Raw genomic sequence first — 17,875 nt, 5'->3', positions numbered from 1 at the left:
TCCCTGACTCTTTGTCCTGCCTGCTTGGCCCTCCACAGACTGGACCTGGGGGGAGCACTGCGAACGGTGCCGACCCGGCAGCTTTGGCAACGCCACGGGCTCGGGCGGCTGCCGGCCCTGCCAGTGCAATGGGCATGGGGACCCACGCCGTGGCCACTGCGACAACCTCAGCGGGCTCTGCTTCTGCCAGGACCACACCGAAGGTGCTCATTGCCAGCTCTGCATCCCTGGCTACTATGGGGACCCCCGGTGAGCCAGGGGCCAGACAGGTGGGGTAGGGGTTAGGGACACGTGGGATCGGGCAGGACTGGTCTGACACTGGCTCTTCTCCATCTCCCCAGGGCCGGTGGCTCCTGCTTCCGGGAGTGTGGGGGCCGCGCCCTCCTCACCAACGTGTCCTCAGTGGCACTGGGCTCACGCCGGGTTGGGGGGCTGCTGCCTCCAGGCGGTGGGGCAGTGAGAGCCGGGCCAGGCCTTTCATATTGTGTGTGGGTTGTCTCGGCCACTGAGGTGCTACAGCCCTGTGCTCCCGGGACCCTCTGTCCCCCACTCACCCTCACCTTCTCCCCCGACAGCAGCACCCCCTGCACGGTGAGCTCCGCGGGCACTAGGGTTCAGACCCTTGTTTTCCCCACCCAGTTGGACTCCTTACAGACCCTGACCCCCATCATCCCATTTTTTTATCCTTCAAACCCCAAACTCTAGTCCTTCAACCCCCAGCCCAAAGACCTTCCCATTTACCAGATCACTCTTGTTTCCTGGACTCTAAGTCTCCAACCCCCAGATCCTCAAACTGCCTTCCTCAGTGCAGCATGGTAAATATACGGCGTGTGCTAGCTCTCACCAGCTGGTGGTGGCCACCAGGAGCTGTGTATTGAGAAAGAGGCACCAGGTGAGAGTGTCTGATTGATTAGCCCTGTCTGCTGTCAACACAGGAGGGGGAATGGTGGTCTCCATGCCACAGTTTGACAGTCTGCCCAGCATGACAGACAGCCCATTTCCCTGTCTCAGATTGTCCTCTCCTCTTGAACTCCTCCTCCTCCCAGACCCCAGGCATCCCTCTTTCTCATCCTCATCACCCCCTAATCCTCGCTCTGTACCCCTCCAGCTGAGCTACGTGCTGGCCTTTGATGGCTTCCCACGCTTCCTGGACACTGGCGTTGTGCAGTCGGACCGTAGCCTCATTGCTGCCTTCTGCGGCCAGCGGCGGGACAGGCCCCTCACTGTGCAGGCCCTCTCTGGTATGGGGACCAGGGAGGTGGGGCCTCTGTCCTGGGCTGTGTATCCCTCGCTCCCCTGCATCTTGCTGACTAAGGTGGGCTTAAGACCCAGCCCACCTCTGCCACGGACTTGCTGGGTGAGGCAACCCCTTGCCACCTGTGGGTCTCCGTGTCTTCAGCTGAGAGGCAAATAGAGTATTGCTGGGCTGCCTCTGGAGAGAAGGGCCAAGCGGGTGTGTCTTTGGGCACACAGAAGGGCTGGTGCGAGGGCCCTGAGACCTCCTCAGCCTCGGTTCCCTACCCGGCTGATGATGTCCTCGGGGCATGTGGCTGGTGGTCATGATTGGGGGTGCTACTGGTATCTCATGGGTAGAGGCCAGAGGTGCTGCTCTATATCCTACTGTGCACAGGACAGCCCCACAACCAGGCTCAGCAGGGCTGAGGGAAGCCCAGCTCAGGCTGATGGAAATGCTCTAGAAATAATTTGTTACCATGTCTGGAAATGCTTTTTTTCGTACTGCAAATCAGAGTGGCTCCAAGGCTGGGAGAGAGAGGCAGAGTTGTAGCTGGCAATCCAGACCCCTCACAGTGAGTGAAGAAACGAGGGGCCCCTCATTTCGTTTCACTCACCAGGTATTTACCGAGCACCTGCAGTGAGCCAGGCCTGAGCTAGAGATTAAGGGTGTAGCAGTGAACTAGGGGCACAAGTGCTGCCCATGGTTCACTGTGTGTGCGTGTGTGAGGGGAGGACATCAAAGCACATTCAGAATAGTGAGGGATGGGAGGAAGTGGAAGAGAGTGCCTGGTCTGTCAGGGGGAGTCCTGAGAGCTTCTGTGCAGAGGTGAAGTCTCATTTGAGACCTGAAGGGGGCGGTGTGGGTAAGGGGGGGGCTCCTCAGGGGAGGATTAGCAGGTGCCTGGGCCCTGAGAAGCAGGACGCAAGGCTGGAGCCAGAGGGCCAGGGGAAGGCGATGACGTCAGAGGGCCTTCGGGGCCTTTTTTTTTCTTTTCAGTATAATGTTGACTCATTTTTTACATATTATTAATTCCTGTCTCCCCTGCCTCCCTCCTCCTCCGCCCCCCACATCTTTTTGAGGAGACTTTGAAAGAACAGTAGGGAGTTGTGGAAGGTTTGGAGCTTGCGACTGACAGGTTCAGATTCATGTTTTTTAAGGATCACGTGGGATGACTGAAGAGCAGAGTGTAGGTGAGCCAGGGAGACTAGTGGGGGGTCAGAGAACTGAGGATGTGGCAAGCAGTGGGTGAATAGGAGAGAAATTTAGGCTTTAAGACCAATAGAACTCGATGGGCCGGACAAGGGAGAGGGGTGCAGTGAATATAGATGATCGGGTGGCTGGCTTCCCTGCCCAATTACATGGGTTTTTCTCAAAACCTGGGGATAGAGCCGCGCCTGGACCTTGGCCTTGCTACATGCCGCTGGCCTCTCTCCCAACAGGGCTGCTCGTGCTGCACTGGGAGGCCAACGGCTCCTCGTCCTGGGGCTTCAACGCTTCAGTGGGCTCTGCCCGCTGTGGGTCAGGGGGCCCTGGGAGCTGCCCTGTTCCCCAGGAGTGTGTGCCCCAGGATGGGGCCGCAGGGGCTGGCCTCTGCCGCTGTCCCCAGGGCTGGGCTGGCCCACACTGTCGCATGGCTCTGTGTCCTGAAAACTGCAATGCCCACAACGGGGCAGGGACCTGTAACCAGGTACAGGCGGGATGGGGTGAGCTAGGTGGGACAGGGGTGGTGCTCAGGGCTCCCGCCGAGCCTCCTCCTTCTGTCCCCCAGAGTCTGGGCGTGTGCATCTGTGCTGAGGGCTTCGGGGGCCCCGACTGTGCCACGAAGCTGGACGGCGGACAGCTGGTCTGGGAGACCCTCATGGACAGCCGCCTCTCAGCTGTGAGTTGTGGCAGCCCAGTTTCTGGGGAGGTTCCACACAGCCTGGATCATTCTCCCTCCTCCGCTCCTGGGACCACTCCCCAGACCCTATATTCAGCCTGATACTGTCATGACCTTAGCCTGACCCCTCATGTCCCCACCCCCACCCTCAGGACACTGCTAGCCGCTTCCTGCACCGCCTGGGGCACACCATGGTGGAGGGACCTGATGCCACCTTGTGGATGTTTGGGGGCCTGGGCCTCCCCCAGGGGCTGCTGGGAAACCTGTACAGGTGAGAACTGCCTGGGGAGGTGGGAGACCTAAATGAGAGAGAGAAGGTCACCTCAGCGATGCTGAGATACCTGTCACATAAGATCCCCTCGGGGATGCAGAAAAGGACACTGTGACACTTGTCCCAGAAAGTTCACCTCAGGGATGGATACTTACTTGGGTGGTGTTACTCTGGGGGATCGTAAGGTGACTGTCATAGGAGGGTCACCCAGGGGATGCTGGGATATCTGCCAAGTGTGGCGTCACCCAGGGGATGCTGGGATGACTGGACAGTGAGGCTGCATTTTTGTGTCGGCTCCAGGTACTCAGTGAGTGAGTGGAGGTGGACACAGATGCTGGCAGGAGCTGAGGACGGGGGCCCAGGCCCCTCGCCCCGTTCCTTCCATGCAGCTGCCTATGTGCCCGCTGGCCGTGGTGCCATGTACCTGATGGGGGGGCTCACGGCTGGGGGCGTCGCCCGCGACTTCTGGGTCCTCAACCTCACCACCCTACAGTGGCGGCAGGAGAAGGTGAGCATGTCTCCCCACCCCCAAGCCCTAAAACCGGGCTCTGGCTGAGATGACCAGGGAGCTCCTGCCATTTCTTCCCCAGAGGTCATGGCTTCCTCCTGGGCTCCAGCACAAGTCCCGGAATTGAGTTTCATTGGCCGTCTGGGTCACACTGTGTTCCCCAGCTGATCTGGTCAAGGGGTCTGATGCCCTGGTGGGCCAGCCTGCGGAGCGGTACAGTCGGCCTGCGCAGCCAGAGCCAGAGCAGGGGGGCAAGGGCTTCCCAAAGGAGTACAGGCTGTTGCTGCCTGAAGAGGTGTCGCTGAGAGGCAGGCATGGGAAGAGGCCTGCTGCACACCCGCTGGGACCGGGGCGGGCCGAGGGCCTGTGGTCTGACCAGCCCGGGCAGCTCACTATCTCCTTAGCGAGTTCAAGTGGAGTGTGGGGAGTTTTGAGTCTCACTTCTACCCTCAAGATGACCCCTGACCTCTGGCCTCCCATGACCTCTGCCCTCTCTCTCTCAGGCCCCTCAGACTGTGGAACTCCCAGCTGTCGCTGGTCACACCCTCACTGTGCGCAGAGGCCTGTCTCTGCTCCTGGTGGGCGGTTACTCTCCTGAAAATGGCTTCAACCAGCAGCTGCTCGAGTACCAGCTGGCGACTGGCACCTGGGTATCCGGACCGCAGAGTGGGACGCCCCCCACAGGTGGGCTAGGGCCCGGAGAGCACAGCCGTCTCTCATCCACCCCACACTCTATGGCCGCTGCCCTCACCCCTTGTTACCTCCCTGTCTTCCCCTGACCCTACCCAGATCCTCAGGTACCATCTCTTGAGAAGGAGGAGTCAGTTTCTCTAACACCCTCCCCTTGACTCCATGAAAAGCTGCCCTCTTCCTGTCCAGTAACGCTGGTCACCATCTCCTCTCCCCAGAGCACTGTCCCTCAGATAGTCTCCTTTCTCTTCCTCTCCTTCTATTCTTTGATCACTGTCCCCAGGACATTCTGGCCACCCGTCTCCCTCTTCCCTTCCCCAGAGCCTCTGATGATTATCCTTTGAACTCACCGGGGAGAGGGGTTGGGAAGGGCTCCTGAGTCTGTGGCCTCAGGGCCTGGGAAGGTGTTGTGGTCATGAGAAGGGGAGCCCAGGAAGGTGGGGGCCTTCCTGATCTCCAGGCCTTCCCCAGCCTCTCTTCTTACCCCCCCCGCCGCCCCCCAGGTCTCTATGGTCATTCTGCTGTCTACCACGAGGCCACCGACTCTCTCTACGTGTTTGGGGGTTTCCGCTTCCATGTGGAGCTGGCAGCCCCGTCCTCCGAGCTCTACTCCCTACACTGTCCTGACCGAACCTGGAGCCTGCTGGCCCCTTCTCAGGGGGCAAAGGTCAGGAAAGGTGGTCTTGACAGATGGATGTAGTGGGTGGAAGGGAGGGGGCCTCCCTATCCCAAAGATCCAGGACTAGTTCTAACCTGGACTCCTACTTCCCCTTCTTCAAAGTCCCCTGAACTGAACTGTGGCATCCCAAGTCTGCCCTGCTTCCATCCCTGGGTTGGAAGAAAGAATCCTAGACTAGGAGTTCAGAGGCCGGGTTCTGCTCCTCCCGCTCTTGGTGCAGCCCTGGCAGGCCCCTCCCCCTCCTGGCCTCCCCATCTGGAACTGGGACTCTGAGCTCCTTGCTCTTCCTGCCTTCAAGGCCAAAAGAGAGGGGTGTGGGAGAATTTGCAACCTTGGATGTGCTGGTTGGAGACAATTGCATTTTCCGTCCACTCAACATATTTCCAAGTCCTTCACAGATGCCCCCAGCCCAGCTGGTGAGGTTACATGAAAATGTGACGTCCATTTTAAGCCGTCTGGGCTAGTTCCTGGGGAATAGCTTGTAACCAGTCTAGGGCCTGCACTTGGTGCCAAGGGTCTGCTTGTCCAGGGACCAGACCCACAGGTAACGGAGCTCACAGAGCACAGGATGTGGGAGTGCAGGGAAAGGAGGTGGCTCTGGGGCCTGCTGAGGAAGGGGGGAGGTTTCCTGGAGGAAGGAGGTGAGATCTGAGGAAGGATCACTGGGTGGGCTGGTGGGCGCTGGGGTGTAGGGAGAATCAGCATGGTCAGTGGGCTGAGAGAGTGGGCAGAGGACTGTGGGCTCTGACAGGCCACCTGTCTCCCCAACAGCCCCGCCCCCGACTTTTCCACGCCTCAGCGCTGCTAGGGGACACCATGGTGGTCCTGGGGGGACGCTCGGACCCTGATGAGTTCAGCAGCGATGTGCTGCTCTACCAGGTCAACTGCAACTCCTGGCTGCTGCCTGACCTCACCCGTAAGTTCATTGCTATCCCTGCGAGCGCCTAGCCTGGGACCCCTGCTCATTAGGAGTCACTTGGGACCCTCAGACTCAGGCAAAGCTCCTAAACACCCAAGGGGATGCCCTCCTTCCTTCCTTTTTTTTTTTTCTTAGAAAAGTTTATTTTGCTGCTTTTATTGGGTTCTATGGTGTGGGCCTAGGATTTCTACTGGCTCACTCATTATTGGTGAATTTAAAACATAAGAGCAGGATTTAAAGCACAGGAAAAGAAAACAAACAAATAGCCCAAATAGATACTGAAATCAACCAAGTTCTCTAAAACAGAGATGCCCCCATCAGGGAGGCGCCCGGCTCTATCTACCTGGTCCCGGGGTGGCAACGTGTGACTCCAGATAGCCTTCCCTGAAGCAGATGCCTCTTTGAAAGGGATGTCTGGCAGTCAGAGCTTCAGCCAGGCACTTGCATTACAAGAAGAAAAACAACAACTGTTAGGGCTGCACTGCAACATTTGTCTCACTCTTCATTCCACTCGATGCTCCTCTTTTTCTCTCTGTGTCTCTCCCCCTCTCTTTGGTTTTGTGTCTTTGGCTATCTGTGTCTGATTCCCTGGCCTGTCAGGCCTTGTCTGTCGTTCCCTGTCCTGCCCCGACTGTCTTTCCTCTCCTGAGCCTCTCTCACTGCTTGCTCGGTGTCCCTCTCTGGCTGGTATCTTTGTGCAGGTCTCTTCCCGGGGTCTCCTGCCTGTTCTCTCTTTCCCCAGGCCAGGCCTCTGTGGGGCCCCCGATGGAGGAGTCTGTGGCCCATGCTGTAGCGGCAGTGGGGGGCCGCCTGTACATCTCAGGGGGCTTTGGGGGTGTGGCCCTGGGCCGCCTGCTGGCCTTGACCATGCCCCCCGACCCCTGCCGCCTGCTGCCGTCACCTGAAGCTTGTAACCAGTCTGGGGCCTGCACCTGGTGCCATGGGGTCTGCTTGTCTGGGGACCAGGCCCACAGGTAATGGTGCTGACTGGCGGCTCAGGGGAGGGTGGTGCTGGTGCTCTCCAAAGGGGCTCTGTGCTGGGCCAGGCTGGCTGCTGGCTCACATGGGAATATGGGCAGCTCATCACAGGCAGGGCGGGCTGGGCAACTCCGAGGGGGCAGTCCTGCTTGTGGGAGTGTTATCCATGGGGTTCAGGCACCACCTGAAGGAGCTGGGTCTGAACTGGGCCCTAAATGACCAGGAGGCTTTATACCAGCGAAGTTTCAGAGGTGGGGCTGCGATTGGCAAGACCACCTGAGTTTGGAGAACACGAGACTGGAAAGTTGGGAGGGGTCGGCTCAGAAGGCACTTCCCCAGTGCTTGGCCGAGGCGCTGGCTCCATCCAGTCCACAGAGCCCCTCATCTGTAGTTTGGGAAGCTGAACGCGTCAGGAAGCTGAGCTCGCTGTCATAGGTTTAGCACGGACTCATTTGGCTCTACTTGTCCCATTAAATGTGCCACCATCTTTACTACAGCAGTAGTAGAGGGTTGGATGTATGGGGTGTTATGTAAGAATGCTTACATTCACTGCTTTTCTGAAGTCTGGAAAGTTCTGAAGCACATGGGCTTTCAAAGATTTTGGGTAAAGGGTTATGAACCTCCACTGTGAATGACAGGGAGCCACAAAGATTTGTGCAGGAGGTGGCAGGGGCAGTCCTGGGCAGAAAGCGAGGTTGGGGCTATTGTGAGGGAGGGAGTGACCAGGGGAGGCTGCAGGTAGAAACGAGACAGGAGGCCAGGGCAAGGGGAAGAGGCCTGAACAAAGGTCTGCAGAGGTGGGCAAGAGGGGACGGTCAGAGAAATTCAAGAGGCTGAAAGCCTTGGTGTTGGAGGGGCAGGAGGATGTAACATGTTGTTTAGTGTCACTGGCCTGGGTGACCGGTGGACATGGGACCATTGGCGGGTGGGATGGGGAAGGAGCAGGATTGAGTCTTGTGCTGAGTGCAGTTGGCATACAAGAGGGCCTGGAGGCGGGGATGGGAGGAGGAGGGATGAGGCCTGGCTGGTGGGATGAGCCAAGGCCTTGTGTCTCCCCAGACTGGGCTGTGGGGCACCGTCTTGCTCCCCAATGCCTCATTCCCCTGAGGAATGCCGACGTCTCCGGACCTGCAGTGAGTGCCTTGCCCGCCATCCCCGGACCCTGCAGCCTGGAGATGGAGAGGTGAGTGGTGTGAGGGAGGGTGGAGGGGCTCAGGAACCACCATGCTCTTCAGCTGTGATTGGGTGGGAGGATCTGGGTCAGGAGGGATGCTGGGGACCCCGAGGACCTCATAGAGTCTGTCTTCCCCCACCAGGCATCTGTCCCCCGCTGTAAGTGGTGTACCAATTGTCCCGAGGGTGCCTGCATCGGGCGCAACGGGTCCTGCACCTCAGAGAATGACTGTCGGATCAATCAGCGAGAGGTCTTCTGGGCAGGGAACTGCTCAGAGGCTGCGTGTGGGGCTGCCGACTGCGAGCAGTGTACCAGGGAGGGCAAGTGCATGTGGACACGGCAGTTCAAGAGGACAGGTGAGCACCGAGGCTGGGTCCCTGAAAGGAAAGTTTGGGGGCCTGGACTCCTGTCTCTGAGGGAGGAGGGGCTGCGGGCTGGGGGCCTGGACTCCTGGTCTGAGGGAGGTGGGCCTCCCAGCATCCCAGTTCTAATCACTATGCCCCCACCCCTAGGGGAGACCCGCCGCATCCTCTCCGTGCAGCCCACCTACGACTGGACATGCTTCAGCCACTCTCTGCTGAACGTGTCCCCGATGCCGGTGGAATCATCACCCCCACTGCCCTGCCCCACTCCCTGTCAACTCCTGCCCAACTGCACCTCCTGTCTGGACTCCAAGGGTGCGGACGGGGGCTGGCAGCACTGTGTCTGGAGCAGCAGTCTCCAACAGGTACTGCACTCTGCCAAGGTCTGGGCTCTTTCCTCTCTGCCCTGTCCTGACTCTCTCCGCTGCTTCCTTCTCTATCCTGCTTCCTTTCTATCTCCTCACTCTGGTCTCGCCTTCACTCCCTTTCTCTTCTCTCCTCCCAGTGTCTCTGTCTTCCCTCCTTGCCTCGTGAGTCTCCCTGTGTCTTCTTGCCACACTCTCTCAGCTCTTCCTCACGCACTCAGCTCTCCCCGCCATCCTCCCATGACTCCTAACCATCCCTCTTCCTACCAAACCCTTCCACTTCCTCCTCCATCTCTTTCTCTCTCTGCGTTTGAAACTTTTGCTTTTAAGAAACAGAAACCCACTTGAGCTAGTTTTATGAGAAGGAACGGGGTGTATTCGATGGGATGTTGACAGGAAATAGTGCTGCTCCATGGTTCTTGGGCCACGTGGTCTCGGATCTCAGCGGTTCTCTGCATGTCTCCATCCTCCGGGTTCTCGGCTCGGTGATAACACACATGGCCAAAGGCAGCCCTGACCCTCAGTCTAGGTGATGTTCTAATTCTAGAGACCGCAGTCATCTCTGTTCATTGGTTCGCTGACATTCTCAAAGGGACTTCAGCTCAGCTGAGGAGTTAGGTGTCCATCCTTGGCCCAAGGGGACAGCCAGGGAGGGGTAGGAGCACATGGTTCTAACTTAGGGTTCAGACCCGCCCCTCATCTGTGGCTGTGGCCTGGAGAGATAATTCTGGAAGGTCTGGGGAGGCACTATATATGCCAGTGACAGTCTGCCCCTTGACTGCCCAGTGCATACTCTCTCATAAAGCCCATTCTTTTTAAAAAAATTTTTTATTGATTTTGTAAAGGGAGGGAGAGAGAAACATCAATTGGTTGCCTCTCGCACACGTCCTGATGGGATTAAACCTGCAACCTGGGTGTGTGCTCTGACCAGGGGTTGAACTCCCTTTTGGTGTATGGGGTGATGTGCCAACCAACTGAGCCACCCGGCCAGGGCATAAAGCCCATTCTTAAGGTGCCTCTGCCCAGCATGCTTTACTGTCCCAGTGACAGACATTGAAAGCATTTATCTTCCCACCCTTCCCCAGCAGCAGACAAGATTCACTTCCTGCTGTCATATCTGGAAGCAGTGTCACTGGGCCAGAGTTCCGAGTCTCCAGTTCCCACCAATGTCCATGCCCATTCATATCTTCAGTTGTAAGACCCAATCGAGGTGTGACTCACCATCTCAACCCATGAGTCTACACGAATCCTTGGTAAAATAAGACTGATATCAACAGACCCCATGTAAGGTGTTTCTTTTTTTTAAAAAATTTTTTTTTATTGATTTCAGAGAGGAAGGGATAGGGAGAGAGAGAAACATCAGTGATGAGAGAGAACCATTGATCAGCTGCCTCCTGCATGCCCCCCACTGGGGATTGAGCCCGCAGCCGGGCATGTGCCCTGACCAGGTATCGAATCGTGACCTCTGGGTTCATAGGTAGATGGTCAACCACTGAGCCAAACTGGCCGGGCCCCATCTGAGGTGTTTCAACACCAGTGACCAATTCACCAGTTCTCCAGATACAACCTGGAATCCAACAACTCAATACACTTCTGACACTCTCTACCTGGAGTAGTGCCGATCCCACAAGTTAAAGAGCTCAGAAGACTGCCCCCGCTCCAGACGTCAGTCACAAGTCCAGGCCTCCTGTGTTTCTGACCCACCAGCTATAAATCCAGTGCCCAGCAACCCTACTGCAGGTTTGCTGATTTGCTAGAACAGCTCACAGAACTCAGAGAAGCATTTCCTTACTAATGCCAGTGTATTACAAAGGATGTGATTTAGGAAGAGCCACGTGAGGAGGTTAATAGGGCCAGATGAGGAGGGTGTACAGAGTTTCCATGCCCTCTCTGGGCACACTAGCCTTCCAGCGGGTGTGTATACCAACTCTGAACCTTGTATTTTTCAAGAGTTTTTATAGAGCTTAATCACCTGGTCAGTGGGTGGGGCTAAAAGTTATACCCCTCTCACCCTGACCGGTTTGGCTCAGTGGATAGAGCATCGGCCTGGGGACTGAAGGGTCCCGGGTTCGATTCTGGTCAAGGGCATGTACCTTGGTTGTGGGCACATCCCCAGTGGGGAGCGTGCAGGAGGCAGCTGATAGATGTTTCTGGCTCTCTATCCCTCTCCCTTCCTCTCTGTAGAAAATCAATAAAATATATTAAAAAAAAAAAGTTATACCCCTCTAATCATTTGATCTTTCTGGTGACCCTCTGCAAGTCACCTCAGTAGCATAAACTCATGGGAGAAAGGGGCTCCTGGTGAATTGTAGCTTTGTGCCAGGAATCAAACAAAACCCAAATTATGTTTTTGTGTTGCACCACACCATCCTGTAGGCAGGTTGTACAAATTAAATGGGAGGATGTGTTGATAGAACATGGAGCAGAGCCTGCCATTAAGTAAAAACTCAGCAACGCCCCAGGTTCCACCCACGGGAAGATTCCCAATCTCCACTTTCTGGGACACACCTGGAGGATCCCTGCATGGGGTGGGGAGTGGATGTCCCTCTGGGGGTCTCAGTGTGACCCTGCAGTGTCGGTGCTTAACAAGCGGAGGCCTCTCCTCCCCCAGCCTGGGCTCTATCTGGTGATGGAACTTCTCCCAGATATTATTGAGATTGCCATCATTTGTCTCTGTGGGTGCTCCAGGGACCAGAAAGAGAGCACGTGCTGCTCCCCCCACCCCTGTGGGCCTGCCAGGCTCTCAGGGCAGCTCCAGGCCTGAGGCAGGCGGAAGTGATGGAGAACTCCTGCCTGCGAATGTGAGAGGACTTCCACCAGATCTTCTGGTTAAAGTGTTGGCTCAGGTTTTTAAAAACGACCACAGCACAGACCAAGCATAAGAGTGTGCAGGCCAGGGCTGCTATGATCTGGCTCAGGGGCAGCTGTATTTAACCATCCAGCATGTTCTTTTATGGCTTTGGCCTCAGAGCCTGGCACAGGCAAGGGAGTTCTCTCTTCCCTGGCTGGCTGACTTCTTTCCTCCTTCCCTTTTTCCCTTCAACAATAATATATATAATTGTTGACAGTATTACAGATGTCTCCCTTCCCCCCACCCCTTTAACCCTGTCACCAATTTCTTTTCTTTTCTTTTTTTTAAATTCTCACCCAAGGACATTTTTTAAATTGATTTTTAGAGAGAGTGGAAGGGAGAGGGAGAGACAGAGAGAAACACCGGTGTGAGAGAGACACATAGATTGGTTGCCTCCTGCATGGGCTGGGAGTCTATAACCAAGGTACATGCCCTTGACTGGAATCAAGCTCAGGACCCTTCAGTTTGCTCTATTCACTGAGCAAAACCGGCTAGGGCCACCAAATTCTTTATTGAGCACCTCCCTTGTGCCCAGGCACTTTGCTAGGCTGTGGGCACGTCATAGATGAGCTTGGATCCTGCTCTCGGAACTTATGTTCATATGTCTCTGCCAGGAGCACAGGCAATGCAGTCGGGCAGCATCGCATTTGGCCATTAGGGAGGTCATAGCAGAAGGCGCTGTGCAGACTGGAGCCTCGGGCTTCTCTCCACCAACTTGCAGATTGCTCTGCTGTCTGCCGATGGGTGCACTAAATTTAGAACCAGAGGCCTAGCCTGGTAGAGAATTTGACTGTTGAGCAAGGCTCAGCTCATCGCTGGCCATAACCCTCAAAGGGCTCAAAGCTCCGGCCACAGCAGTCGGGGTTTTCTATTTCAGGATTGCATGCTGGCTTTGGTTTTTCCTAAGTGCTGCCAGCCAACCAGCCCAGACGAATCTCTTTCCTCTTATGCTTTACTTAAGGCCCGAGCAGTAAGTAAAACGGCCTTATACACTGAGGTCCGTTCCCCAGAGCCTGACCCTCATTACGCACCTTGTCTGGGTCTCAGGATGTGATAAGTGACGGCATGTGAGCTGCTGCTCAGCCGCTGACGGTGGACTTCTCAGCCTCCCAGGCCAGGACGGGAGCTGTTGCCCCAGCAGCCAGGTCCTCCTGATTCTCGTTTCTATCTCCACCTGGAGTCATTGTAAGAAGCAGCTGTACCCTGAGCCAAGCGGGTAAAGAGGACTCACTGCACCAACACAGAGGACCCCTGGGAAGCCTGGTGGAGAGCGCAGCCAGGTGTCCCTGGGGACGGGAGCTGGAGCTGGAGCTGGAAAGCCGCCTCTCCATAGGCGTTTGGGGGTGTGGTGCTCATCTTCGCTTTCTTTTCCTGCTTCTTCCTCTCCTCGCCATTGCTGTCATTTGCTCATTCAAACGGCCCTGCAGCCCCGGGTTATATAACCTTCTAGTTTCAAGGGTGTCCCTAGTCTGACTCGGTTATGGATGCTTGAGAGGGAGAGTGCCATGATGACCCAGGTGGTGTCCACTTTGGCCCACCCAGCTCTGGCCAGGGAGGGTGAGCTCTCTGAGAAGAGGGTGTAGCTGGTTTATCTGACCCCGTGGATCTGCATTTCTCCTCCTCTGGACAGTGTCTGAGCCCCTCATACCTGCCCCTGCGATGTATGGCTGGAGGCTGTGGGCGGCTGCTCCGAGGGCCCGAGAGCTGCTCCCTGGGCTGTGCTCAGGCAACCCAGTGCGCCCTGTGCCTGCGGCGCCCCCACTGTGGCTGGTGTGCCTGGGGGGGCCAGGATGGGGGTGGCCGCTGCCTGGAAGGTGGACTCAGCGGCCCCCGTGATGGTGAGAGGGGCTCGGGGGTGGGGTGAGAGGGGCTGGCAGGGAGCATGGAGGGGTGCTGGGGGCTGTCTCAGAGGTGGGGCTCAGGGGAAGTAGGAGCAAGGGCCTGGGTGGCTGGGTGGGAGATACAGAGGCCCCAGTGAAGCCCTGCATCTTGTGCTAGGGCTGACGTGTGGGCGTCCTGGGGCCTCCTGGGCCTTCCTGTCCTGCCCCCCTGAGGATGAGTGTGTGAACGGGCACCATGACTGCAATGAGACACAGAACTGCCATGACCAGCCCCACGGTTATGAGTGCAGCTGCAAGACGGGCTACCTCATGGACAAGTGAGGCTGCAGCCGGCCTGGGTGGGGTCCAGGGGAGAGGGTCTGGACAGACTGGAGTAGGAGCGTGTAAGGAGCAGTAAGGGATGGAGCATGGACCAAAGCAGGGTGAAAGAAAGTCCAAGGCGTGATGGTTGTAGGATTGATCCAGGGGGGTAGGCCGTGGAGGGCAAGGTTATGAATTTGATGGGGTACCCCAGGAAGAGGGGCTGTGGGCAGGCTCCTACAGAAGAGAGAGATGGAACAGCAGGGGTGAGGATGTGAGGGTGGGCTCGGCCACTGCCCTGCCCTGACCCCGCCCTGTCCCTGCAGTGTCACGGGGCTGTGCCGCCCGGTGTGCGCCCAGGGCTGTGTGAATGGCTCGTGCGTGGAGCCTGACCACTGCCGCTGCCACTTTGGCTTTGTCGGACGCAACTGCTCCACGGAGTGTCGCTGCAACCGCCACAGCGAGTGTGCTGGCGTGGGGGCCCGCGACCACTGCCTGCTCTGCCGCAACCACACCAAGGTGGGCCGCCCAGGCCTCGGACCCTGACCCCGGACCCGGCCTTCCTTGCCTTCAGCCCATGTTCCGGCATCTTGACCCTCAAACGGGGTTGGGGATGGCATAACCCTGTCCCAGAGAGGTGTGGGAAGGCTTTGGGGACACCGCTCGGGTTGGATTCACAGGGGGGCTGCCTTGGAATAGTGGACAGTTGGTGCTGGGCCAGGGAAGGTGGTTACGTGAAGGAGGATTTGGAATAGTTTAGGGAAGGGGCTTTCTGAGCTCAGCACCTTGGGTTGTAAGGACTGACCCCCTGCCACTAGAGGTGCGTAAGTGAGGGCGGCAGGGGGAAGCAGATAGGCTGGATTGCCCACGACAAGTGCCAAGCTTGCTGCCCTTTTGTGGGAATCTCAGAACCTAGGACCTCCCCACTGTCGTGCCCCCACCCCCTTGATTCTCCAATCCTTCTGACCACATTGTCCCTGGCTTCCAGGGCAGCCACTGTGAGCAGTGCCTCCCGCTGTTCGTGGGTTCTGCCGTGGGGGGCGGGACCTGCCGGCCCTGTCACACCTTCTGTCGTGGCAACAGCCACGTCTGCGTCTCCAGGAAGGAGCTTGAAATGGCTAGGAGGGATCCAGAGAAGTACTCCCTGGATCCAGAGGAGGTGAAGGGGCTGGGATGTCGAACTCCTGGGTCTGAGGGAGGGGGGCTGCTCCATGCCTTCTCGTGATTACACCGTCCTTCCTTGGCCAGATTGAAAACTGGGTGACAGAGGGCCCCAGCGAAGACGAGGCTGTGTGTGTAAACTGCCAGAATAACAGCTATGGGGACAAATGTGAGAGCTGCCTCCACGGCTACTTCCTCCTGGATGGGAAGTGCACCAAGTAAGTGGACGGGCCTAGGTCCTTTGCCCTATTCACTGGGCTGAGCTCTGGGAGTCAGGCCCCTCCCCCCGCCCCCAGTCCTCAGGAGAAGATGAAATCCCCAGGGAGCCCCCGGGCCAGGTGTGGGGGGATGGAGCTGGACTCAGATGGGAGACCCCCAATCTCAGAGGCAGTGCTGAGGTGCAGGCTACAGAGCAACCCTGATAGAGACTAGAGGGCAGAGAGAGGGCTGCTGAGGGAAAGGCCTCAAGGTACCCTCCCGGCCTGCCTTCCTTCTGAATGGTCAGCTCAAGCTGGGCTCTGGCCCTCACCCTGCCACTTAGCAGCTCTGTGGTCTTGGGTGAGGACTGGACCTCTTTGAGCCTGTTTTCTCTTCTGGGCTGGTTTGGAGCTCACATATGCAGCGTCCAGCAGGGCCCCTGCAGGTCATGAGAGCACTATAACCCCCGTCTTCCTCCCCTCCTCAGATGCCAGTGTAATGGCCACGCGGACACCTGTAACGAGCAGGACGGGACCGGCTGCCCGTGTCAGAACAACACAGAAACGGGCACCTGCCAGGGGAGCTCCCCCAGTGACCGCCGAGACTGCTACAAGTACCAGGTGCGGCTGGAGACACGAGTCACGGGCCCAGGGATCAGAGCTGGGAGGAGGCAGCCTGGCCTAGGCAGGACCGACATTGTGGTTTTGAACTCTGAGGTCATGAGATAAAGGGCCGCTTGATCGACTGTTTCTGAGGCCAAGTCAGTTTCAGGCCCCAGGCAGTGAGGCTGGGCGACCCAGAAATGAGCCCCTTGGGGGATCCCTCGGGCTCCTGAGGAGACAGACTCCACTGTAGATAGTCACGACTTAAATGTTGCAAATGCCAGAAAACCCATCTGTAGTAGCTTAAGCAAAAAAGAAATAGTATTGGCTCTCAAAACTGGGGTCTGGAGTCTGCCTTCAGGAGTGGTTGGATCCAGGCGCTCACACAGCGCCGTCAGGAGTATCTCTTCCCTGCACACTGCCTGCTTTCCTTGTTGGTTTCTGTCTCAGGCAGGTTTCCTCCAAGTGGCAGCTCCGGTATAATGACCTTGAGCTGATAGGGGGTCTTCATGTCATTACTGACACCCATATTCAAATTCCTTGAGTCCATTTCCTTTCTTTGGCCAGGGGGGCTCCTGGAACCCCTGCATTAGCCACCAGGTTGGCTGTCATGTTGCAAGCTTGCCTCCCACAGAATGGATATTCCATGCTCCCTCCTTGGAGTACAGCTCCCCCCCCCCCCCGCCCGACTTCTCTCTCTAGTTTAGAGGGGAGAGAAAACCCCTGTTTGCCTCAGTTACCCCCACCCATTTACAGAAACATCATATCTACAAAGATGCAACTCACCCGAAATGCCAGCAGAGCTTCACAGGCCTTACTGACGCTTGACATTTCCATCCTGGACCAGAATTGTTGCTTTCTTGATACATAATCAGAGTCCCATTGGCCTTAAAAACACAAAAAGAAGTCCCAGGGATTAACTCAGCCCTCCTCCTCCAGCAGCTCTGTCGGCAGCTATGATGCAGCGGTTTCTTTAGGTTCTAGTAACGATAGCGGTAGGGAGGATGGATATGGGGAGGCCCATCACCGAGGGGTGCTATGCTGTGGAGACAGTGGAGATGGCACAGAAGTGGAAGGCTCTTCAGGGCTGTGCTAGGCCTTGGTGAGGTATAGATATAAGAGGAAAACGAGGCTCAGAGATGTTTCATGTCCTCTCTCAGGTCAGCCAGCCAGTTGGGTTTGGAGCCTGGACTGATTCTGGTCTGATCCTAGAGCCTGAGTGGTTTCCACTGGACAAAATAACTGATCCATCCACTCATTCACACGTTTACTGAGCACCTACTATATGGCAGGCACTGTGCAAGGCACTGGGGCACAGTAGGGAACAAAAACGGGCACAATGATCTGTTCTCAAGGAATTTACATTCTCATGGGGCATCCAGCAACAAACAACTGAACAAGTCAGATACACAGAGTGGTAGTGATGAGCAGTAAGGAGGGAAATTAAGCAGCGAGGAGGGCTGGAAGTGTTGGGAAGCGAAAATGGTAGATACTGAGGCCAAGGAAGGCCTCAGTGAGAAGATGACGCTTGAGTAAAAACCTGATGGAAGTCAGGATGCCAGACACAGACATGGGGGAAAGGCAAGGGCAGGTGAAGAGTGATCTAGGTAGAGGATCAGCCAGTGCAAAGGCCCTGAGGTAGGACCTATCCACACAGTCCAGAAACAGTGAGACTGGCCCGCCCTGTGCTGGTTTCAGCAGTCCTGTGAGCCAGCCATGTTTACTACCTACGTACAGAGGAAGAACCTCAAGTTTAGTGAGGTTCTGTCACTAGTTCAAGGCTGCATAGCTAGTGAGGAGGTGGAGCCAGGATGCAACGGAGTTCCTCATCGCTGTGCCTCAGAGTTCCAGAGGCCTCAG

General features: G+C 56.8%; 1 protein-coding gene across 3 annotated transcripts in view; it reads left to right on the top strand.

Moving 5' to 3' along the window:
* MEGF8 (multiple EGF like domains 8) overlaps positions 1–17,875 on the top strand; it is a gene marked incomplete at its 5' end in the record, with an annotated part of 41,943 nt that overhangs the window by 20,893 nt on the left and 3,175 nt on the right. For 2 of the 3 annotated variants that reach the window (XM_081107562.1, XM_081107560.1), the window contains 20 exons: positions 39–249; positions 342–591; positions 1,109–1,241; positions 2,677–2,924; positions 3,006–3,116; positions 3,269–3,387; positions 3,688–3,895; positions 4,399–4,579; positions 5,089–5,281; positions 5,957–6,180; positions 6,926–7,157; positions 8,221–8,344; positions 8,478–8,691; positions 8,848–9,062; positions 13,544–13,751; positions 13,912–14,071; positions 14,381–14,573; positions 15,043–15,213; positions 15,303–15,433; positions 15,901–16,033. In XM_081107562.1, the coding sequence (XP_080963688.1) occupies positions 39–249; positions 342–591; positions 1,109–1,241; positions 2,677–2,924; positions 3,006–3,116; positions 3,269–3,387; positions 3,688–3,895; positions 4,399–4,579; positions 5,089–5,281; positions 5,957–6,180; positions 6,926–7,157; positions 8,221–8,344; positions 8,478–8,691; positions 8,848–9,062; positions 13,544–13,751; positions 13,912–14,071; positions 14,381–14,573; positions 15,043–15,213; positions 15,303–15,433; positions 15,901–16,033 (3,659 nt within the window). The remainder of the gene's footprint in view (positions 1–38; positions 250–341; positions 592–1,108; positions 1,242–2,676; positions 2,925–3,005; positions 3,117–3,268; positions 3,388–3,687; positions 3,896–4,398; positions 4,580–5,088; positions 5,282–5,956; positions 6,181–6,925; positions 7,158–8,220; positions 8,345–8,477; positions 8,692–8,847; positions 9,063–13,543; positions 13,752–13,911; positions 14,072–14,380; positions 14,574–15,042; positions 15,214–15,302; positions 15,434–15,900; positions 16,034–17,875) is intronic. The other variant, XM_081107561.1, reaches the window with a different exon arrangement.

This window comes from Myotis nattereri (assembly GCF_964212035.1).
Source record: "Myotis nattereri genome assembly, chromosome: 15".
Classification (NCBI taxonomy): domain Eukaryota; kingdom Metazoa; phylum Chordata; class Mammalia; order Chiroptera; family Vespertilionidae; genus Myotis; species Myotis nattereri.
This window is presented reverse-complemented; position numbering and strand designations above follow the sequence as displayed.